At 44.1% G+C, this 24,270-nt stretch overlaps 1 protein-coding gene across 1 annotated transcript in view; it reads right to left on the bottom strand.

Moving 5' to 3' along the window:
- The window catches only part of CHRDL1 (chordin like 1), an 87,145-nt gene that overhangs the window by 48,111 nt on the left and 14,764 nt on the right, over positions 1-24,270 (bottom strand). Inside the window, exon 4 of the mRNA XM_056858950.1 lies at positions 17,382-17,475. Within this exon, the coding sequence (XP_056714928.1) occupies positions 17,382-17,475 (94 nt within the window). The remainder of the gene's footprint in view (positions 1-17,381; positions 17,476-24,270) is intronic.

Raw genomic sequence — 24,270 nt, 5'->3', positions numbered from 1 at the left:
TTTAATGAAAGACTTTTTTGAAATTAATCTTAATGGGGAAACTTCTTTAAATACAGTTTGGGATGCATTCAAAGCTGTTCTGAGAGGCTTTATGATACAGAAACATTCGGCTTGGAAGAAGACTCAATTACAATTTACAAACAATTTACTTTGGAATTTACAAAATTTGGAACAGAAATTGGTAACGGTAACACAGGAAGAGGAGAAAAGAGAAATTCAAATAAAGATTTCTGCATCTAAACATCAATTAAATTTGGTAATAATGGAGGAAATGAATAAAAATTTGAAACTTGCTAAACAAAAGTATTTTGAATATGCAAATAAACCAGGAAAACTTTTAGCAACACAATTGAAGGACGCATTCCAAAAAAAGGTTATAACAAAAATCCAAACTGTTAAAGGACCAGTCTATTCAACTTCAGAAATTCAGAAAGAATTTGTTTCATTTTATTCTAAGTTATATCAGAAAGAAAATATTTCAAAACAGAAAATAGAAAAATTTCTAAATTCAATACAGATGAAAGCTTTGTCAATGACCCAGAGAGAATGTATTGAAGCTCCAGTAACAAGGGAAGAAATACAAGAAGCAATACTGAGACAAAAAACGGATAAAACACCTGGACCAGATGGAATTACTGCACTATTTTACAGAACATTTAGTGACAATTTAGTTGGATTTTTTGGCTTACTTTACAATGCAATTTTGGATGAGGGAACATCCCCGGAGACTTGGTCGCATGCATTTATATCATTGATACCTAAAGAAGGAAGAGATCCAGAAAAAACATCCAATTATAGACCTATATCGCTGTTAAATGTGGATTACAAAATTTTTGCTTCAGTTTTGGCATGTAGGATAAAACAATTTATTAAGGATCTTATACACGAAGACCAAGCAGGTTTCATACCAGGAAGGCAAATAAAAGACAATGTGAGAATTTTACTAGACTCACTGGAATATTATGACCAGAATATCCAACAAACTGCGGCTTTTGTATTTTTGGATGCAGAAAAAGCCTTTGATATGGTCTCCTGGAACTTTTTGAAATGGATTTTGGATAAATTGAATTTTGGAGATCGTTTTCAGAAAGGTATATCGGCTATTTATACCTCCCAACAGGCTAAAATTTTGGTTAATGAATCAATGTCAGATAATTGCCAAATCACGAAAGGGACCAGACAGGGATGTCCCTTGTCTCCACTTTTATTTTTGTTGGTGTTGGAACCACTATGTGTGAAACTAAGAAGTATGGAGGACATCCGCGGGTTAAGAATTAAAAAACATGAATTTAAGTTGAGAGCATTCGCGGATGACCTACTGTTAATTTTGGAGAACCCAACACAGTCAATGAATATACTTCGGGAGACTTTGGACGATTTTGGGAAAATATCAGGCTTTAAAGTGAATCAAGAAAAAACAAAGATAATATTTAAAAATCTACCGGAAACACAGCAACAGGAATTTATATCATATACTGGTTGGGAGAAAGCCAACAAAGTTAAATACCTGGGAATTTGGATTACTGCAAAGAATAAAGATTTGATAACCAACAATTACCTCAAGTTATGGGGTAAGATTAAAACTGATATGATTATATGGTCAAATAAAAAATTGTCACTAATGGGACGTATTTCAACGATTCAAATGAATGTCTTACCAAGGATGCTCTTCTTATTCCAAAATTTGCCAATAATATCACACACTAAATATTTCGATACTTGGAGGAAAGACATTTCAAACTTCATCTGGCAAGGGAAAAAACCAAGGACTGCTTATAAATATTTGGTGGATCTAAAAACTAGAGGAGGTTTAGCACTGCCTAATTTTCAACTCTACGCTGAAGCGGTAGCTTTAGTATGGCTAAAAGACTGGATGAATTTGTCAAATATACGTTTGCTAGACTTGGAAGGTTATAATAACTTAAGTGGATGGCATGGCTATTTGTGGTATGATAAAATTAAGTTACAAGCAACATTTCGTAATCATATAATCAGGTCCTCTTTATTTCGTATTTGGATGAGATATAAACACATCTTGGAACCAGAAACACCGATGTGGATATCGCCTCAAGAAATGCTAACATTGCGCCCACTTAGACCAGATACATTTATTACTTATCAAGATTTAATTAATTGGGACGGAAAGAAATGCTCACTAAAAGACTTTAAACTTCTTAAGGATGATTTACAATGGCTCCAATACTACCAAATTAAATCAGTTTTTGTACAAGATGCTAAAAAAGGTTTTTCTAAAGAAAAATCTTCTTTTCAAAGGATTTTACTAGATAATAATACAAAACTGATTTCTAAAATGTATAATCTCCTTTTAACAATATATTGTGAGCAGGATACGATTAAACCAACTATGATCGATTGGGCTCAAAATGTGGGACATGATATTGCTTTAAATAAATGGGAACGACTATGGTCCAAAGATTTAAAAGGAATAAAAGCACAGTCAGTGCGAGAAAACATTTATAAAATGATGTATAGATGGTATTTAACACCTAAGAAAATTGCAAAGATTTATAAAACAATGTCCCCTATCTGTTGGAAATGTAACAAAGAAATTGGTTCCTTTTATCACATGTGGTGGACCTGTGATAAAGCTAAAGACTTTTGGGACATGATCTATAATGAATTGAGACTAATACTACAAAAGAATATACCCAAAACACCAGAAATGATGTTATTGAGTATGATTCCAGACGACTTATCAACACATAGAACCTTTTTGATTTATGCCACAACAGCTGCGAGACTGCTTTATGCAGCGAAATGGAAAGGGTTAGAAATTCCTGAGAAAAAAGACTGGATTGTTAAAATGTTTGAAGTGGCAGAAATGGCAAAACTCACAGCTATTCTAAATGAAGAAAATGACGTTCGGTTTCTGGGGGAATGGGGGGCGTGGATGCATTATTGTGAATATGAGTTAAAATTGGGAAGAATGGAAGAATATTTTCTAATCTGATCCAGAGGATTATTTTTGGTCTTTTTTATAATGAATAAGCATAATTATATTTACTAACAGATTATGGTTTTTTTTATATATGGTATTGATAGTTTATTAAGATTAGATTAACTACGACGGGATGAACTTTTTATTAAGAGGAAGATAGAGGTGAAGGGGAAGTCAAAAATTTTCCATTTCTTCTTTTTTTTTCTTTTTTTCTTTATTATATGTTATGGAACTATAACAACTTTATGTTAGAATTGAAACTTTATATTGTCATAGATGTTGTTTAATGCAATGGAAAATTTTTAGTATAAAACCCAATAAAATTTATATATATATATATAAAAAAAAAAAAAGAATATGCCAACAGATATGGAAAACAAAACAATGGCCCACAGACTGGAAACGATCCATTTACATTCCAATTCCCAAGAAAGGAGACATCAAAGATTGCAGCAACTTTCGGACCATCGCATTAATTTCTCATGCAAGTAAAGTGATGCTCAAAATCTTACAGCAAAGGCTGTTACCATATATGGAACGAGAAATGCCTGATGTTGAAGCTGGTTTCAGAAAAGGAAGAGGCACTAGAGATCATATTGCAAATATACGCTGGTTACTGGAGCATATGACAGAATTTCAGAAGAAAATCAGCTTGTGTTTCATAGATTACAGCAAAGCTTTTGACTGTGTGAATCATGAAAAGCTATGGCTGGTTTTAAAGGAAATGGGTGTGCCACTACATCTGATCGTTTTGATGCGCAACCTGTACTCTGGACAAGAGGCCACAGTTAGAACAGAATATGGAGAAATGGAATGGTTTCCAATTGGCAAAGGTGTCAGACAAGGATGTATTTTATCTCCCTATCTCTTCAATCTATATGCAGAACATATAATTAGGAAAGCTGGATTCGATATAGATGAAGGTGGAGTGAAAATTGGAGGGAGGAACATTAATAATTTGAGATATGCTGATGACACTACATTATTGGCAGAAAATAGTGAAGATTTGAAGCAACTACTGCTGAAAGTTAAAAGAGAACGTGCCAAAGCAGGACTACAGCTGAACATCAAGAAAACAAAAGTAATGACTACAGGAGAATTACACAACTTTCAGGTTGACAATGAGGAAATTGAAATTGTTCAAGACTTTCTATTCCTTGGCTCCACCATCAACCACTGCAGCCAAGAAATCAGAAAGAGATTGAGACTGGGAAGGGCAGCCATGAAGGAGCTAGAAAAGATTTTGTAAGGATGTGTCGCTGGCCACCAAGACTAGATTAATTCATGCCATCGTATTCCCTGTTACTATGTATGGGTGTGAAAGCTGGACAGTGAAGAAAGCTGATAGGAAGAAAATAGATTCCTTTGAAATGTGGTGTTGGATTCCATAGACTGCCAAAAAAACAAACAAAAAAAAACAATCAGTGGGTTATAGATCAAATCAAGCCTGAACTGACCCTAGAAGCTAAAATGACTAAACTGAGGCTATCGTATTTTGGTCACATCATGAGACAACAAGAGACACTGGAAAAGACAATCATGCTAGGAAGGGCAGCAGGAAAAGAGGAAGACTCAACAAGAGATAGACTGATTCCATAAAGGAAGCCACAGCCCTCAATTTGCAAGATCTGAGCAAGGCTGTCAAAGATAGGACATTTTGGAGGACTTTCATTCATAGGGTCGCCATGAGTCGGAAGTGACTTGATGGCACTTAACACACACACACACACAAAGTACTGCAGTTTTTCAGCAGTGTGTTTTACAGTAAAATTGGTTTTGCCAACACTGCTTCACCACAACTTTGCAGTAATGTAATTCAGCCATATGCACTATATATTTGCTGTTGTCTGGCAGCAGACAGTGCTGATTTCATCTAAAGGACACAGGAAGAGCTAAACCCAAAGGACAGCATGGAATAAGTAAGTGTGTTGTTATTTGACAGCAGTCTAATTTAGCCCTTGATCTTCCAGTGTCTATCAACAAAAAGACTATTTCCTGCCTCAGTACAGTGGGTTTTTTTTTTTTTAACAATGGCTTGTGGTATCAGCAACAGTGGAATCTTGAGAGCACTTTCCTGAAAGTAAGTCCCATTGAAGAGACCTGAAGCAGACCTGTCCATGATTCCTTTGGAAATCACTGTTTAACTGACCACGATTTCCAGGATGAGGTTGTGGATTTCCATCAAACATTTTATTTTATACTGCTTGCTGCCATGCTAAATATAATCGTTGGTTTTAAAACTCAAACTTAAGACTATGCCAAAAAACCTTTCGTATCTTCTTTCATATGTTATGTAAATACTGAATTTCCTACATCTAACAATCTCAGTGGTAACAAATGACCCTTCCCTTAATGTAATCAACAAGTTTTTGAATATGAGCTAAAGTTGCTGGAGAGAACTGATTTTTTTCCTGTAAGTTTTGGATCATTTGAACAGGACAGATAACCTGCCAGGTGACAGAGATTAGTTCCCCTGGAGGAAAATGGCTGCTTTGATGGGTGAGCTCTATGGTATTATACCTGCTGAGGACCCTACCAGCTAAGGTTGCCCTCCTCCCCTCCTCAAACCCTGCCATCCCCAGGCTCCACCACAAGTCTCCAGGTATTTCCCAACCCAGCACGGCCCGTAGGTTCCTCCTGTTCCCATTCACCAGTGACACACACTAACAATTTTGATAAAGGTGTCACCAGTACCTTGCAGAATGTGTGACAGGAACACATCATAGGCACACAGAGGCTGTAGCTCATGAACTCGGAACAATGACAGAAATTTCCTTATTCCCTCATTTAACACTCGGGGGTTAAAGGAAAGTTGGGGAAGGCTTGGTGGGACACGTGTTCAATGTCACTTACATTTCAGCTCCAGCAGTTATGAATTTGTAAGGGTACAGCTCTTAATTTGGGGTTCTCTTTATAAAGAAGGGAATTGATCTGCCTCAAGTCTGAGGAGATAAGATAGAAATGTTCTAAAGGAAGAAAGAAATCTGAATAATTCTAAAGGAAGAAAGAAATCTGAAGAATTTAGATGAAAGCTGCCAAGACGATCAAAGGGCTGAACTACAGATGTTTAGCCTTTAAAGTACCTTTAAAGTCAAGTTTGATGGTTAGCAAAAGTTGTCAACTCTTTATACTCTACATACAAGAAGACTTCCAAAAGAGATAGCCACACTAATCTGAAATAGCCATGAGAGAGTCTTGCGGCACCTTTTAAAAAAATAACACATTTGTTTGCGGCAAAAGCTTTCATGGACTGGCGTCCACTTTAGCAGATGCACGAAGATTTTCTCCTTATGGTCCCTAGGGTTGCCCTCTGGGTTGGGAAATACCTGGAGATTTCGGAGGTGGAGCCTGAGGAAGGCGGAGTTTGTGGAGGGGAGGGACTTAAATGGGGCATAATGCCTTAGAGTCCATCTTCCAAAGCAGCCATTTTCTCCAGGTGAACTGATCTGGAGATCAGTTGCCTGGAGATCAGTTGTGATAGTGGGAGATCTCCAGCCACCACCTGGAGGTTGGCCTACTTGCAAGTAAAAAAAAAGTCAGCACATCCGGAAGAAAAGTACTAGCTGAGGGGGTGGTATTTGGGGAAGGACTTCAATGGGGTATAATGCCATAGAGTCCACCTTCCAAAGCGGCCATTTTCTCCAGGTGAACTGATCTCTGTTGCCTGGAGATCAATTGTAATCCCAGGAGATCTCCCTTATTGACATTTTCCCTCTGTACCCCCATGTGTGTATAAACTGTGGTAATACTTTATGCAGCTCATAAAATGAGCTCCAGTCCATGAAAACCCATAATAACCATGAACCAGTATGGTCTAGACTAGAGGCTGAACTAGGAGAGGGAGACCTAGGTTCAAATCCCTCTCTGCCATGAAGCTCACTGGGTGTCTGTGGGCTAGTCACTATCCCTCTGCCTAGTCTACCTCATAGGGCTACTGTGTGGATAAAAGGGAAAAAGAAAGAACCATGTACACCATCCTGAGCTCTCTGGAGAAAGGACAGAACAAAACTGTGATCAGTCAGATGCCGCAACATTAACAAGAGATGATCTGTCTGCAGGGCACCCATTTGTAACCCTCGAAATGGTATTAGACAAGCTGATTAGTGTACTCATGGACGGATGCGGATTTTTGTGGGCCAGTGGGCACATGGTTCCTTTCGTTGCTATGTTCCCCCTACCCCCAAATCACAGCCAGACCTCTGTCACGCTCAGCAATACATTTCATGTTTTATAATAGTTTCAGGGTACCAGAATTTGGAGAGTTCTAGTTTGGGCATATACTCATGTCTCAGGATAAGCTGGCTAGCGGATCTGCTGTGAAGGCCTTATGTTCCTTCATTGATTTATCCCGAGTAAAGTTACTTTATGTTTATTAAAGAGACCATCAGCATCTTCCTGGATGATTGCAGTATTTTACAATTTCCTCTCCCCTCGTTGTGTCTAAACTCTCCCTTTGTAATGAACACATGAAGCTGTCTTCTACTGAATCAGACCCTTGGTCCATCAAAGTCAGTATTGTCTACTCAGACCGGCAGCGGCTCTCCAGGGTCTCAGGCAGAGGTCTTTCACGTCACCTACTTGCCTAGTCCCTTTAACTGGAGATGCTGGGGATTGAACCTGGGACCTTCTGCTTGCCAAGCAGATGCTCTACCACTGAGCCACAGCCCCTTCCCAATAGCTGTCCCCCATTACAGCTGCACTACAGGGAAAGGACGACAACAGGAGTCTCCAACATGGTGTCCGTGTGCCTGCCAACACTTTTTTTGGTGCCCACCAAGTGTTTTTAGGAAGTTGGTTGGGCCAGGTAGGGTTATTGTCCATTGGAGATTTTATTAGGGTTGCCAACCTCCAGGTGGTGGCTGGAGATTTCCCACTATTACAACTAATCTCCAGGCGACAGAGATCAGTTCCTCTGGAGAAAATGGCTTCTTTGGCATTGAAGCACCAAACCCCACCCTCCTCAGGCTTCACCCCCTAAACCTCCAGGTATTTTCCATCCCGGAGCTTGCAACCCTACATATCAACCCCTGGTGCAAACCTGAGAATATTACCACCCATTTTCTCCTCTTCTTCCTCCCTTTCTTTGTCTCCCCCCTCTAGACTGGATAATAGATAGAATTGCCAACCTCCTGATGTGCTGACTTTTTTTTACTTGCAAGTAAGCCAACCTCCTGGCGGTGGCTGGAGATCTTCCACTATTGCAACTGATCCCCAGGCGACAGAGATCAGTTCACCTGGAGAAAATGGCAGCTCTGGAACTCTATGGCATTATACTCCATTGGACTCTATGGCATTATGCTCCATTGAAGTCCCTCCCCAAACCCTGCCCTCCTCAGGCTCCATCCCCAAAATCTCCAGGTATTTCCCAGGCAAAGCTGGAAACTCTAATAATAGAGGCTAGAGCTGGTATGAGGAGCGGCTGAAGCATCCAAAGGTGCAAAAATTACTTTTGCCTAATGTTATTTTATTCCTAAAGGAGATAAAGTTTAAATAGCAATGTTTTTGAACAGTGAAAGAAGAAATTCTGTTAGGAACTGGGATTGCAAACTTCTTTAGAACTAAAATAGTTAGTATGTGTGTATATACACACACAATTCTAATTATGTTCCTTTCTTTGTTTTCTTCTCCTAGATTGGATAATACAGGCTAGAGCTGGTAATGAAGAGAAGGATCTAGGTACAAAAAAAAATCACATTTATTTGTCCAATGTTATTTTAAGGAGATAAAGTTTAAATAGCAATGTTTTTGAACAGTGATACAAGAAATTCTGTTGGGAACCAGGATTGCAAACTTCTTTAGAACTAAAAAACTTGTGTGCGTGTGAGCATGTGTGTTTGTCTATAATTCTAATTAACTTCAGAACTGTAGGTGATAAGGTATATAACACCCAGCGCTGTTTTCAAAGTCACTGGGAATCTTTCCAAGGATTTAAATGGGCTTTGAAGAAACTCTAGAATCCATATTTACCTACATTCAAGAATGGCAAATCCAGACCCCTCTATCCTTAAGCATACTGTAATGTAATAGTTAAATAAAATACAAAGTGATTTGGGAGAAGGGCTCAGGATTCGTTTTCTAAATGGGTTACTTTTTGAGCAACAGCTTAAAGGAGTGAAAAGAGGTTGGGAAGCAATCCAGTGTCAAACAACCACCAATGAGAATGCTAACTGAATCCAGATGTGCAGCCTTAAGACACAGGTGTCAAACACATTATCCTACCCTGAGCTTTTTGAAAGAAACTTCAAGGGCTGTGCTAAGCTTATGAGCGCCATGCCAATTTAGGGTCTTATCCTTTAACACAGCCAGCTAGTAGCACGCGCAAGATCACCCACCACTCTGCCCTATTAAACCAGTTCCATCATAAACGTCACGTCGACTATATCAAGTGAATGGAACTCTTTTGCTTCTGAAGATCGGGTTTCTTCAGCTTCCTTGAGTAAAAATGGCTGCGCCCGCCAAAGCTTTTGCATTTGTGGGTGTGTGCGTGCAGCTTAATTTCTTGCAGTTTTTCTTTGTTTTTATGGTGACACAAGAAATGGCTCGATGACAGCATGAATGAGATGTTTAAAAAGACATTACCTCCAGCTCCATTTTTTTAGAGCATGGCGACCTAAGTCCAGCCTCCTTTTCCCCACAATAGCCAAGCAGATGCCTTGGTGTGGATGGCCCAGGCTAGCCCGATCTTGTTAGATTGTGGAAGCTAAGCAGCCATGGTTAGTATTTGGATAGGAGACCACCAAGGAAGTCCAGGGTTCCTACACAGAGGCAGGCAATGCCAAATCACCTCTGAACGTTTCTTGCTTTGACAACCCTACTGGGTTGCCATGTCAGCTGTGACTTGATGGCACTTTCCATCATCACCAGCCAATCAGATTCCACAGAAGGCCCACACATAGAGTCATGGAGGTAGAAAGCTTCCTTGGAGATTTGACTGCCTCTGAACATGGGAGGTTCCTTTGAGTTATCACGGCAAACAGCCACTGATGGACGTCTCTTCCTCCACGAATCGGTCTAATATTAGATTACAATGTTAAGTGGCTGGAAGGATCATTTCTTAATGGCTTGCAAACTGCATGGACGTTTGATGCTTCTTGAGCCATTGTTACAACCAGGGTTGTCTGGTGGCTTATATAGAAAGGGGAAATAATCTCTGATCTTGCTACTGCAATTTCATTCTTGTTCAACTAGCCCTCAGTGACTGTTCTTCTCCTTAACTTCTAAAAAACAAATCACACCCAAACCACACATGATCCTGACGATTTGCAATTGGCTCTTAGAACTTAAAAAACACATAGGCAGAAGGAGCTCTGAATTTGATAAGGATGGTGATTATGTACCCTCTTGGCCCATTATATCCCCCTACTCTAAATTGCTTCTTGCTGTAAGAACTGCAGTACTTGAGTTTTCTAAGATTATTGTTTTGCACTTCTGGGCAACATAAGGATCTTGTCAATGGTTGGATACAGCCATGGGTTAAGTAATGATCTAATGTATATGCATTATTATTTTTTAAATCCCTGTTTCCCACTTTTGGTTTTCCTTACTTTTTGATGTTTCCATACTGGAATGGCAAAGAAAAGACTGGAGAGAGAGAGAAGAAGAAGAAGCTGTTTGAACCTGATACATGCTGGAAAACCATAAATTCACAGGAGCCTGAGCGTAAATGTGTAACTAATCATGAATGTTCCTGGAGCCTTCCAGTAGTCTGGGTCACAAGCTGAAAATGGTGCTTGGAGCCAGATGGGCAGACCCATATGGCAGAACATGGTGTTACCCAGCCAAACATTTTGGGAGATCAAAGCAGGAGGTAGAAGATGGAAAGTATTTCTTAGAGACTGGTGTATTTTTTTATCCCAATGGAAATGTTGCTTTACACTATAGGGTTGCTAGCTCTAGGTTGAGAATTACCTGGAGATTTTGGGGGTGGAGCCTGAGGAGGGCAGGGTTTGGGGAGGGGCTTCAATGACATAGAGTCCAATTGCCAAAGTGGCCATTTTCTCCAGGGGAACTGATCTCTATCAGCTGGAGATCCGTTGTAATACCAGGAGATCTCCAGCTAGTACCTGATGGTTGGTAACCCTAACTGTAAGGAAGGAACCCATTGCCCGTTTTTTCCTTTCCCAGGTTGTGTCTACTAGGTAGGGCTGCCAGCTCCAGGTTGGGAATTACCTGGAGATTTTGGAAGTGGAGCCTGAGAAGGGTGGGGTTTAGGGAGGGGAGGGACTTCAATGGAGTATAATGCCATAGAGTCCACCTTCCAAAGCAGCCATTTTCTCCAGGCGAACTGATCTCTGTCGTTTGGAAATCAGTTTTAATAGTGGGAGATCTCCAGCCACCACCGGGAGGCTGGAAACCCGACTACCAGGTGAAGGCACAGTGAAGTCATCTCAAGACAGCATCCTTGGAGGAAGGATGGCCACATTCTTGTCCTCTGAGCCTGGGATCTGATTGTGCTTGCTGTCACAACATGTGGAAGCCCACCTCTGTGCCCAAAGGAGCAGGGAACAGTCATTTGCCTCAGGCACGGCAGCCTAAATAGGAAGCCATATACAGCTGGAGTCCTCCAGTCCATGCAAAAGAGCTCCGCTTCGTAATTAGGTGAGGGAGCTGTAAATCAGAGCTGTTGATGTTTATGGCTATATAAAGCAGTCTGTACATTGCATAATGAACTGCCGCAGACTGTACGTTTATTATAAGTTCATTGTTAGGAGCCACTGTACAATGCCCATGAAGCAAGACCCCGCATGGCTCGGTTGCAAAATTCCCGACATGGTCTAACGTCTGGTAGGTTCGCCGCCGCCCCCCCCCCCACTCCCGCCACCCTCTCTCTGGCTCCTCATTTCCAGTTATAAAAGGATATTAGTTACACAGCACTGCAAAGGAGGTATTTATTCTACATTCTCCAGAAGGCTGCTGGGCTGCTCTGTTGCTGCTACGAGCAAATGTCAGACAGGCTAGAACCTGGGGAGTGGGGGAATATGAAAGCATGGCAAGACCTTACTCAACGCATTTAGCAATATGGTTGAATTGTGATAAACGGGAATGTCTGAAGCCTAGAGAAGGAGGTTCGGAATTTACCAGAATTAAAAAAACAGGGACTGTCACCGCTAACTAACAGAAGCCATTTTCCATTATTGTTTGGCCAAGAAATAAAACCCTCAGCTGGTAAAGTGACGAAAACCATTTATGCTTGGTAATTAGCAGCGCGTTCGAGGCTGAAGTGCCCCACATATTTTTTTCATGCTGAACCGGCATTTAGGAAGTGACTGCGAAGTCGAAGCTGCCGCATACCTACTTTGCATTTCTTAAGAGCCCCATTAACCTTTTGTTTGATCCGCCCCCACAATACAATACAATAACCTTTATCGGCATATGATGTAATATAACGGATCGTCCATACAGATAATAAACGGTCAGAGGAAACAAAAACATATTAAAAAGCTATCAATCGTTAGACCTTATCCAATCCGTTTTTGATTATTAAGCTTAAGAAAATAGCTACCGGTACTTTTCCAGTTATTTCGGGTGATAAATCATTGAGAAGATAAGTTTTCAGACCTTCCGAGTGGCCTGGTATATTAGCTAAGATAGAATTGAGAAAATTGGAGTGGATGACATTATACTGACGACAACGAAGAAGGATATGGGAAACAGACTTGATTGAATTTGAGTTACAAGGACAAAGCCTCATTGAGTATTAAACATTAAATATTTTAAATCAATAGGAATTATTTTCCAGACCCCTGATGGTCTTCAGGGCCCACCAGTGTGCCCTTTGGTGGTTCTGTGTCTCTGCAGCCTTTGCCTTATCTACCTGCCCCCCACACTTTTGTCGTCTTGACCACACCTATCTCCCCATCCTGCCCCACTAGGGTTGCCAACCTCCAGGAAGTAGCAGGAGATCTCTTGCTATTTCAACTGATCTCCAACCAATAGAGATCAGTTCACCTGGAGAAAATGGCCGCTTTAGGAATTGGACTCTATGGCTCTATGACTATGAAGTCCCTCCCCTCTCCAAACCCTGCCCTCCTCAGGCTCCGCCCCAGTGTGGCTACATATAATACCATATAAGCCATGTGTTTCTTAAGCTATAGAAACTCCCAGATATGAATCTGGGAAGTGATAGGAAACTTAGAATGTAGTAAGGAATTTATTATTTTAAACTCAAGTTACCCTTCCCTGATGTTAGTAAGTAAAGTTGATTTTTGTTAAGAGAAAAGACTGCGAGTCTTTATTGTGTGCGTGAAGCCTTAATTAGCTTCTACTGCTCATACCATTAATATTCAATGATCCATTTCCTCTGACAAGGGTATTAATTCCCATCAGCAACCCTATATCCTGCCCCGGCTTTCTCACCTCTTCCTGCCGCTTCACTGCCCGCTTTCCAACTTGACTCTTGGATTGTTGTGACTGACTGGAATGTCATCCCTGAGGACACTAAAGAACCCCTGGCCACCAGACTTTGCCACCCACACACAACGGCTTCAGATTTGGTGACCGCTTGTGTTTTCAGGTTAATGGCACTGCCATGGGGCACATGGCTCTATCATACCTACGCTAACATACAGTCGACTTAGAGCAACACTTCCTCAGTCCCTGCCTTCTTAATGCCTCTCCTTTGCTGGAGACACATCAACAACATTTTTATGAGCTGAACTCATGGGTTCATCAAGAGAGATTTCATCAAGGCTTCAACCATTTCCACTTTCTTGTCAATCTGAATATGGATCAGTCCGTGCAGCAGGTTTATTTTTTTAGACACCAATGTGCAATTGCATCACGGATATAATGTATCACTTGAAGGCAGAAAGCAGCTGACATCCATTTAATCACACGTCTAACTACCATCTGGAGCACACCTAGGGTTGCTAGGTCCCCTCTCACCACTGGCAGGAGCTTCGTTGTGGTGGGGCGGGGGGTGGGGAGTGATCGGCGCAATAACCTGGAAGTGACGGGGACTCTGTAGCACATTCCTCTATGGTTTCCATAGAATTTTTGGAGGAACGTGCTAGAGCACCCCCTTCAATAATCACCCCCCCTTCAGCTGGCCTGCTTCTGCCCGCCAGCCAGCTGAGGAACGGGGGTGGCCCCCTTAATAGGGTTGTCAGGTCCCTCTTAGCCACCAGTGGGAGGTTTTTGGGGCAGAGCCTGAGGAGGGCGGGGTTTGGGGAGGGGAGGGACTTCAATGCTCTTTTCTACTGCTACAGACATGGCTACCTATCGTGATCCATTTGCATTGATATGTTTGCAACTTTTGCATTTTATGCTCACAACCCCCCTTCCCAATGTATATAACCATGCTGCTTGAACCTTTACAGAACTTAGGAAACCGCCTCTAGATCACAAAAAATGTGCTTTAGTAAATCTGTTGGTCTTTAGGGTGCCACACAACTCCCTTTTGGTGTCTGAGCTGAAACAGCCTACATAAGTGTGGTGGACAGAATGCCAGTGGAGAACCAGGGAGGCCCGGGTTCAGTTCTCGGGGTAGCCCTACAGGGTGGCATTGGGCCAGTCAGTATCACTTTGTCTTGTCTGTATCTTGAGTCTGTTTGGAAGATGCTGCCCTGAGTTCCCTAGGAGAAGGATGTAATAAAATGAAAGGATAACAACTAAGCCCCACCAGAGTGAATCACCTCTAATAGCTGGCGGATCAAAATAGACACCCTGGATTGATAGTCAACAAAGGATTCATAACATAGAAAGCAATATGTTAAAAGGCTGAAATTTGTCCATGAGGTTTAGTAGCATACAGTGACAAAGAACATGCGTGTCCTAGGGCTGGTCCTAATAGAAAGGTATGTATTACATGGCTTTTACCCCTGACCTGGATGGCCCAGGCTAGCCCAATCTCATCAGATCTCGGAAGCTAAGCAGGGTCAGCCCTGGTTAGTACTTGGATGGGAGACCACCAAGGAAGTCCAAGGTTGCCAGGCAACCTCTGAACCTCTCCTGCCTTGAAAACCCTGTGGCGGTTGCCATAAGTTGGCTGCGACTTGATTGCACTTCTAATACACACTGCATGGCTTATGTTCTTGGTTTTTAGGATTTTACTTTTGGACCAATGTGGCTGTACACTTAAGAACATAAGAAGACCCGTGCTTGATCAGACAAAAGAATCGCCACGTCCAGCATTCTGTTCACACAATGGCCAACCAGCTGCCTCTAGGAAGCCCACAAGCAGGACGACTGCAGCAGTATCCCTCCACTCAGGCTCCCTAGTGATTGATATAAAGAGGCATCCTGCCTCTGGTACTGGAGGGAGTAGATATCCATCATGACTCGTAGCCATTGATAGCCCTGTCCTCCATGAATTTGTCTACTCTCCTTTCAAATCATGTGGCAGGAAATTCCACAGTTTAACTATGTGCTGTGTGAAGCAGTACTTCCTTTTGCCTGCCCTGAATATCATACCCTTCAGTTTCAGTGGAGGACCCCAGGTTCTGGTATTATGAGAGACAGCGAAAACATGGTTCTGTGAAGCCTGCCTCTCTGCAACATGAAGCTGGAAGTAAGGTTGCTAAATTGCTTGGATTGGCGAGCAGCTTCAGCTGGCTCAGGAGTAGGGATTGCGCGTGCGCGCAGCCGTGCACAGCACTATCACATCACTTGTTTTACACCCAGAAGTGCCACATCTCAACAGGCCACTTTACCCCAGCTCCACCCCAAAAACCTCCTGCCAGAGAAGAAAGGGGACCTGGCAACCCTAGCTGGAAGTCTCCCTTTGGCCTTAGCAGTTGTCTTCCAGACGAAGAGGCTTTGAGGGGCAGGACCCAAGCCATTCATTACAAAAGGCTTTTTCCTTTCTAAGCCTAGAAAGCCCGTGCTCACATGCTGATGCCCTCACACTTCTGCATTAGGATTGTCATGCTATGCTCCCTCTCCCCCCAACACACACAGTACAAAGCCTTTGTTGCCCCTCCCCTCCCCAGAAGGGCAGTAGTCACATCCTGAGATACATTTCCAAAGTCACAACTGCTCCAGCAAAACGGGTACAACTGAGAGCCAAATATTTTGGTACTGGATAAACGTTCAGCCATCTGGGTACCTTCAGCCCAGTAAGACAACAGAATGGTGCCTATTAAACAGGCCCACTGGTGGGGACCTTCACTTGCCAACTGATGAAATGAGTGGAAGCCTGAGAGATGCAGGACCCGAGAGCGGGAGGCGGGCCGGCTTTCGTCCAGCCTGCCCCCCAGCCAAACGGCTCCTGAGAATACAGGCCTCTCTTGTCATAAATGGAGTGTATAACAGGGTTTGCTGCATGAAAGCATTCCATTGTTATTTTTAGGCAGGGAATTTGTCTGTTTGCTCTGCCCCAGCAATTTTGGTAGATTACATTGCAGCAGGCCTGAGCTGAAATGGGAAAGGGACACATTTGGCAAATACTTTTGCCCTCTGAGAAATGAGGCCCCCCCCAGCAGTTTTTCCAGGGTTGCCAACATCCAGGTGGGGCCTGGAGATCTCCCAGAATGACAACAGCCCTCCAGACTACAGAGATCAGTTCCCCTGGAGAAAAAGTCTACTTTGGAGGGTGGGCTCTATGGCACTATACCCCACCGAGGTCCCTCCTCTTCCCGAACCCAGCCCTCCCCAAGTTCCACCCCCTCAATTTCCAGGAATTTCCCAACCCCGAGCTGGCAACCCTTTTTCACAACCCTGTTTGCAAGAGGGTGAATATGGGGGGTAGGGGGGTAGAACGCATCGCCATTGCCAAGGCAACCTGGCTGACACCCCCTTTCCTGGAGAGGATCACTGAAACAGGCACCCCATTGGCAGTAGGGTTGCCAGGTCCCCCCCCCCCCATTGATCGGCAAGAGGTTTTAGGGAGCAGGGCTGGGACGGCCCTGCACTCCAGAGCAGCTGGCAGGCAATTGCCCGTCAAAACCACCCACCTGGCAACCCTAATTGGCAGTCATGCAGTGCAGAAGAACCACAGTAGGGTTGCCAGCTCCTGGTTGGGAAATACTGGGAAGAATTTGGGGGTGGAGCCTGAGGAGGGGAGGGTTTGGAGAGGGGAGAGACTTCAGTGACATAGGGTCCAGTTGCCAAAGTGTCCATTTTCTCCAGGGGAACTGATCTATGTCGCCTGGAGATCAGTTGTAATAGCAGGATAATAGCAGGAGATCTTCAGCCACCACCTAGAGGTTGGCAGCCCTAAACTACAACCTCGATCAGATGTGCATTTGGGGGGCATTTTGACATGCAAGGAAGTGTAGACATGGAAGAATCTCCCCCACCCCTGCAGCCACAAACGATTGGAGAAACAATGAGTGTGCATGTGTGCGAAAGAAAAAGATTGGAAGGAAGGGTTTTTCTGCCCAACATTGAGTTCACCTCAAAATGGCAGCTTTCTCAATGAAAACTGAACGTGGTCTGAATGCTCCATTCCAGAGAATTTTGTGGGACTGTAAATAGGTATTACCTGGACACCGTGGGCAGCACAGTTGAGGCACATGGACCGGGGCTGGGCAGTGGAGGGTCGGGCATCGTATTCTGTTGCACAGCACATTGCCATTCTAGGGGAAGAATAAGAGAACCACAAGAACTATGTTTATCATACCAATCGTATGTGAAAGGTTTCACCATTTTCTTCATTTGATCACACAAAGATTGCCCAATTTTTCATAAGTAAAGGTAAAGGTCTCCTGTGTAAGCACCAGGTCAATACAGATCCATGGGGTGATGTCACAGCATGACATTTACTAGGCAGACTGTGTTTACGGGGTGGTTTGCCATTGCCTTCCCCAGTTGTCTACACTTTACCCCCAACAAGCTGGGTACTCATTTTACTGCCCTCAGAAGGATGGAAGGATGGAAGGCTGAGTCAACTTTGAGCCAGCTACCTGAACCCGAATACATGTGACACCGGTAATGTGATGATGTCACTTCTGGTGCACACGGACGTTGCCATGTGGCCAGCCATAGAGGTCTAGGCCTCCCTCCCGCTCCTGGTAAGCCCTCCACTGGCCAGCAGATCAGCGGTGGCCAGCTGGGAAGGTGGGGCCCAGGAAGGGAAGCTGGCAGCCCTCATCCAGCATCCTGTTTCACACAGTGGCCAACACCAGGGCACAGAGGCTGAGGCCTTCCCCGATGTTGCCACCTGGCTTAGGTACTTTGATCTTTTCTGCCCCTGAATGTGGAGGTTCCCTTTAGTCAACAAGGTACATTGTTTATTCACCGAGAAGGTCCTTTCCGCTCTGAAGCAGAAGGGCATCTTGATCTTTGGGTGTTTCTCGCCCATTGCTAGGGGTAGGCAGGACTAAACTAACAACTTCCTGTCTCCTGGGGAGGAACACCTCCCCTTCCAGTTATTCTACAGCAAGCTAAAGAGACAGGGAAAAGTACTCACAAACAAGGAGTACAAACAACAATAAACTGAATGATAAACTTAGAACCAATCTATATGTATTGCTACAATATTATTAGGCCAATCGAATCCATAGGATAGTTTGGTGTGCTTCAGTCCACCCTTATAAGATGATGTTGCCATCTCCGGGTGGGCAAGATGCCCTTCTACTTCAGAGTGGAAAGGACCTTCTCGGTGAGTAAACAATGTACCTTTCCTGCTCTGAAGGAAGGGCATCTTGATCTTTGGGATCTCCAAGAGCAATGATATAACAGGTGGGAACTCAGTCCTCATCATCTTCCACCACGTGCTGTAAAATACGTCTGCCGAATGCTGCTTCAGCGGATGCCATAGTATTGATTTGATAATGTCTAATGAAAGTAGTCACGTTGGACCAAGTAGCAGCTTTACAGATCTCTTAGTCAAGGCTTGTTTGAAAAATGCAGCCGATGTGGCTGCGCTTCGTAGTGAATGGGCTGTGATCCCATTTGGAACTTGGAGACCACTGGCTAGGTAGGCTTCTCTGATGCATTGTCTAATGGATATGCTGATAGATGGTTGGGACATGCGCCCTTGTTGGGTGCAGAAATGGAGATAAACATAATTCCATTTTCCTAATGGATTCAGTTCTAGATATATACATATGAATAGCTCTACGCAAGTCCAAGGTGTGCCAACTCCGCTCTCTGGGAGTAGAAGGATAAGGACAAAAGGAAGGGAGGTGAAGCCCCTGAGACTGATGAAACCGGGAACCCACTTTGGGGGTGAACAAGGGATCAGTACATAGAACGACTTTATCTTTGTGAAAGATACATAAGTCCTTGCGAATAGAGAGGGCACCCAATTCCAAAACCCTCCTGGCAGAGGTTATGGCAACTAAAAATAAGGTCTTCATCCTTACTAATCGTAAGGGAACTTCCCTCATAGGTTCGAAGGGACTTTTGGTTAGAGCAGAAAGTACAGTGTTCAGTCTCCAGGTAGGGAAGTGGTGAGTTACCGGAGGGGTAGATTAAGCTACTCCTTTAATGACAGCCTTAACCTGAGGATGCGACAACAGAGGAATCCCATCAATATCCAGACAGACTGAGGCAATAGCAGACACTTGCTTTCGTAAGGTTGCCGCTCTAAGGCCCTGCTGTGCACCGTTCTGTAAAAGGTCCAGTAACTGAGGTAGCTTAGGAGAGATAGGGTTGATTGTCTTCCGGTGACATCACCTGGAGAAGGCTTTCCAGGTGTATTGATATATCCTTGTAGTAGAAGGACGTCTGGCTTTAAGGATGGTCCCCACCACCTCCACGGAAAGACTTCCGCTCTCTCCGCCCTTATCTTCCTGATGACCTTCGGAAGGATAGGCAGTGGTGGAAAGGCATATAGGAGACCCGGAGGCCACTGAGTCAGAAGAGCATCCATTTGCTCTGCTTTCGGATGGTAGAACCGGGAGAAGAACCTATCCACCTGATGATTCTGGACTGAGGCGAACAGATCCACCGTGGGCATTCCAAACCAGCTGGTGATGGCTTGAAAGACTTGTGTATTCAGCATCCATTCCCCTTCCTGGAGGGTCTGACGGCTTAACCAATCTGCCTGAATGTTGTGGATATCCTGTACATGTTCTGCCCTGAGAGACAAAAGGTGTTTTTCTGCCCAGATCATGATGGCCGATGACTCCTGGTGCAGGCGAGAGGAACGAGACCCACCCTGCTTGTTGATGTGGGCCTTGGTCGCCACATTGTCTGTCCTGATTAGCACGTGTTTGTTTCTGACAAGGTCATGGAATTTGATGAGGGCTAGGAATACTGCCCTGAGTTCGAGGAGATTGATGTGGAGAGTTGTTTCTGACTGGCTCCATACGCCCTGAGCCAAAGAGTCTGCCACCGTGGCTCCCCATCCCTCGAACCTGGCATCTGTAAATACCTGGACCGGCTGTTTGTGTAGATATGGTTGTCCAACTGTTAGACTGTTGACTTTGGTCCACCATAAGAGGCTCGTCCTGGCCACCGGACTGAGGGAGAGGGTCTTGTCTATCTTGTGTTGATGAACAGCTGGAATGGACGCAGTGCTGCTTGAAGTGGTCGGGAGTGGAAGTGAGCCCAAGGAATCAGGCCTAGAAAGGATACCATGAGGCCTAGGAGCCTTGTCAGAGCCATTAGTCGATGTCCTGATGACTTTACCATGGCCTTGGCCACCACCGCAATTTTGTGGGCCTTGTCTGTTGGGAGGAAAATACTGAACTGGTGGTGGAATCTATGACCACTCCCAGATATAGGATCCTTTGTGATGGGCTTAGCAAGCTTTTGGCTTTGATTATAAGATAGCCGTGTATTTCGAGTGCCATGATGACTCGAGTAAAGTGCTGAAGTGCCAGGTTGTATGAGGTGGCGCATATGAAAAGGTCGTCTAGGTAGGGATGTACTTGGATTCCTTCCTTCCTTAACATCGCCACAATAGCTACCATCACTTTTGGGGGGGGGAAACTCGGTGGGCAGATGTCAACCCAAATGGTAGTGCCCTGAACTGTAAATGAAGATTCATATAGTTGAATCTCAGAAGGCGCCGGTGGGACTGATGGATGGGGATATGCATATAAGTCTCTGTGAGATCTATGGATGTCATGAAGGTGTTTGGACGCAGTGCCTCTATGATGGTTCGCAGTGTCTCCATGCGAAAATGTTTGGCCTGGATGAATCAATTGAGAAATTTGAGATCCAGGATAGCCCTCCAGTCCCCATTCTTTTGGGGACTGTGAAAAATATGGAGTAAACTCCCTGGAGACGTTCCTGAATAGGTACTTCCTCTATGGCCCCGATCTGGATCAAGTGAGGAATGGCTTCCATCATTCTGATGATTTACAGCACTGTGGTATAATGGCAATGCGACAAAGCGATCTGGAGGCTTGTGGTGAAATTCTATTAGACATCCCTGCTGAATTAGTTGTAGTGCCCAGGCATCTGTCTGGGAGTGAGCCACTGTGGAAGGAAAAGTTGTAACCTTCCCCCCACTACTGGATCCCTGGCGTTACTGCTTATTTCCTTTGAAGAATTTGTCAGGTTGGTCCACCCTAAAGGACTGTGGTTGTGAGGGGCGGTTGAATCTGTTGAAACGTCGAAAGGACCCTCTCTGAGGAGCCCAGTGTGGATGTCTCTGATCCTGTCAGAACCCGGATAAGGTATGGTAGGATCGAAAGGACTGAGAGTATTGACCAGGACGGGGTTCCTTTTTATGGGATTTAAGGATCGCCTTATTTTATCCTTAATTTCGAAGAGAATCCTATCTATTCTCTCTCCAATAACTTTCCACCCTTGTATGGATGACCCATTAGCATGGTCTTGGACCTGGACTCAGCCGACCATGGCCTTACCCATAGGGCCCTGTGAATGGCCGTATTGGAGGTGACCGCTGTAGCAGCGAAGATCACTACGTCCAAGGAGGCATCTGCCATAAAGGAGGACACCTTTAGCACTCGAGACAGGCCCTTGGCTATTTTTTTTAATCTGTGGTGGGTAGAAACTGAGTGAACTTCTTTGTCCAGGCATTTGAAGCCCTAGCCATGAGTGCTATAGTGGCATTGGCCTGAATAGACAGTGCAGCTGCCTCATGCACCTTTCTGGAAAGAAATTCCATTTTCCTATCGAGCTGATCTTTAATAAAGCCCTCTCCATCCTCTGCCAGGAAGTCAGAGGATTGAAGGGCAGAGATAGGAGCATCTACCACAGGCAAGTCCAACATATCAATTGCATATGAGGCCATATCATATAGTTTATTGGCATTGCCAGAGAACTGTTTATTATGTAGGGGTTTGTCCCATTCAGCTCTAATAACTTTCTCAAAGTATTCTGGTAAGGGGACCTTAATAGTCTGGGCCTCCATTGTGGGAAATATTCCTTGGAACCTTTACATCTGGGTATAGGCTTAGATTCCTCAGGAGCTTCAGCTTCATCAGATAGGTTTAAAGCAAAAAGTGCCTTGGCCAAAAGAGGCTGGAAATCATCAGAACAGAACAGCCGAGGCTGCTGTTCTTGAACAATGGGGAGTTCTTCGTCTGAAATGAACTCTCTTTCCTCCTTATCGTCAGCCCCAGAATCCCTATCCACAGGGTAGGTTTCATTTCTCTGCTCTTGATAGGTTTCATTTCTCTGCTCTTGGATAATTGGCACGGCTTTCATAGCTGCCTTACTGGGCCACTGCCCAGAGGGTGCACTTTGGCTGTAACAGGCTCCTCCTGCATGGGTTCAAATATGACTGAAGACCCAGGGGAAGATGTCCAACTATATGAAAACCCTTGAGGAAGTGGCTGAGGAAGTCTTTGAGGAGGGTAACCCTGCTGGAAGGGTAGGATAAGAGATTGGAGCCTCTGAAAATGTCTTTCCATGGAGCCCTCTATCATATTATATATCTGTTCAAATGTGGGGTTTTTGGGGGATCCCCCTTCCTCAGAAGGGGGGGTTACTTTACCCTCTGTAGGTATCCTGGGCTCCACATTCAAAGACACAGCAGAGGATCCAGCGGGGACCTTAGAGGTCGAAGCAGAACTCTGCTTAAGCTGGCGCTTGCGGCTGCTGCCTTTTCCCCCGCCATTAGACTTTTCTTCAGCGATTTCCCAGCCGAAGTAGATGGCGGCGGTGACTTTCTGGTCTCCCTCTCCGATAGTCCGCCAGGGCGGCTAACGGCGGGAGCCGATTTTAAGGCCAATTCTCGATCTGCATCGGAAAGGAGCTCGATGTCCTCCGAAGCAGCTTCTCCAGCAGCCATTTCGTTTGCCGCCTCTTTCCCACGGCTTAGCTGGTCTCCCGCGGCTCAGCTGATAGTCGGCAGAGCCGGGAGCTTAAATTTAAAAAGCGATTGGTTACAACAAGATAAGGAATATTATCTATTCTAACCTAATTTCACTAGACCTAGGCAGCAGCTATGGCTGCAACAGTCTCACCCCAGCAAAGGCAGGAGAAGACCTGGAAGGGGAGGTGTTCCTCGCCAGGAGACAAGAAGTTGTCAGTTTAGTCCTGCCTACCCCTAGCAATGGGCGAGAAACACCCAGATCAAGATGCCCTTCCTTCAGAGTGGGAATGGCAAGTAGCCACTGATAGACCTCTCCTCCCTGAATCTGCCTTATCTCCTCTTAAAGCCATCTATGCCTGTCCATCACTACTTCCTCTGGCAGCAGAATTCCATGTTTTAATCACTCATTGTATAAAGAAGTATTTTGTTTCATCCATCCTGAATCTTCTGCTCTTCAGCTTCATTGGACGCCCTTGAGTTCTAGTATTTTGGGAGAGGGAAAAAACATAAACTCTCTCCACTCTGTGAATACTTTTATAAACGGTGAATAATTTTTTAAACATGTTCTCCCCTTACAGTGCATTCCTAAGGAGAGTTACGCCAGTCTAAGCCCATTCATTTCAATGGGCTTAGACTGGAGTAACTCTCTTTAGGAATGCACTGTTAGTCGTCTCCTTTCTAAAGTGAAAATAGGCTCAGAAATGTTTGCCTGCCTGAGGCTTCAGGAGGATTTTGTGACTGAACAAGAATCTGAACTTGTGTTTCCCAGATCTAGGTGTACCCCCTCCCCTTAGTGGATATGTACATCAATTAAGATGCACCCGATTCCCCACTTTGAGATTTTACTTCTAGAAACTGAGTGGAATTGGCTGTGGCTCAGTGGGAGAGCGTCTGCTTTATGTGCAGAAGATCCCAGGTTCAATTCCCCAGCATCTCCTGTAAAAAGGTCTGATAATAGGTGATGGGAAAGACCTCTGCCTGAGCACTTGGAAAGCTTCCACCAGTCTGCATAGAATACTGATTTTGATGGTCCGGTGGCCTGACTCAGAACTAGGGTTGCCAGCTCCGGGTTGGAAAATACTTGGAGATTGTCCCAAGTTATAGTCTTCCAAAGGTAAAAGAAGAGAAAGGGATAATTAAAGATTTAAAAATGGTGAAAATAAGTATAATCCTTACATCAGAATTTGTAATC

This window comes from Euleptes europaea, chromosome 13, assembly GCF_029931775.1.
Source record: "Euleptes europaea isolate rEulEur1 chromosome 13, rEulEur1.hap1, whole genome shotgun sequence".
NCBI lineage: Eukaryota > Metazoa > Chordata > Lepidosauria > Squamata > Sphaerodactylidae > Euleptes > Euleptes europaea.
Note: the sequence above shows the minus strand (reverse complement) of the source record. Positions and strands in the feature narration are given on the sequence as shown.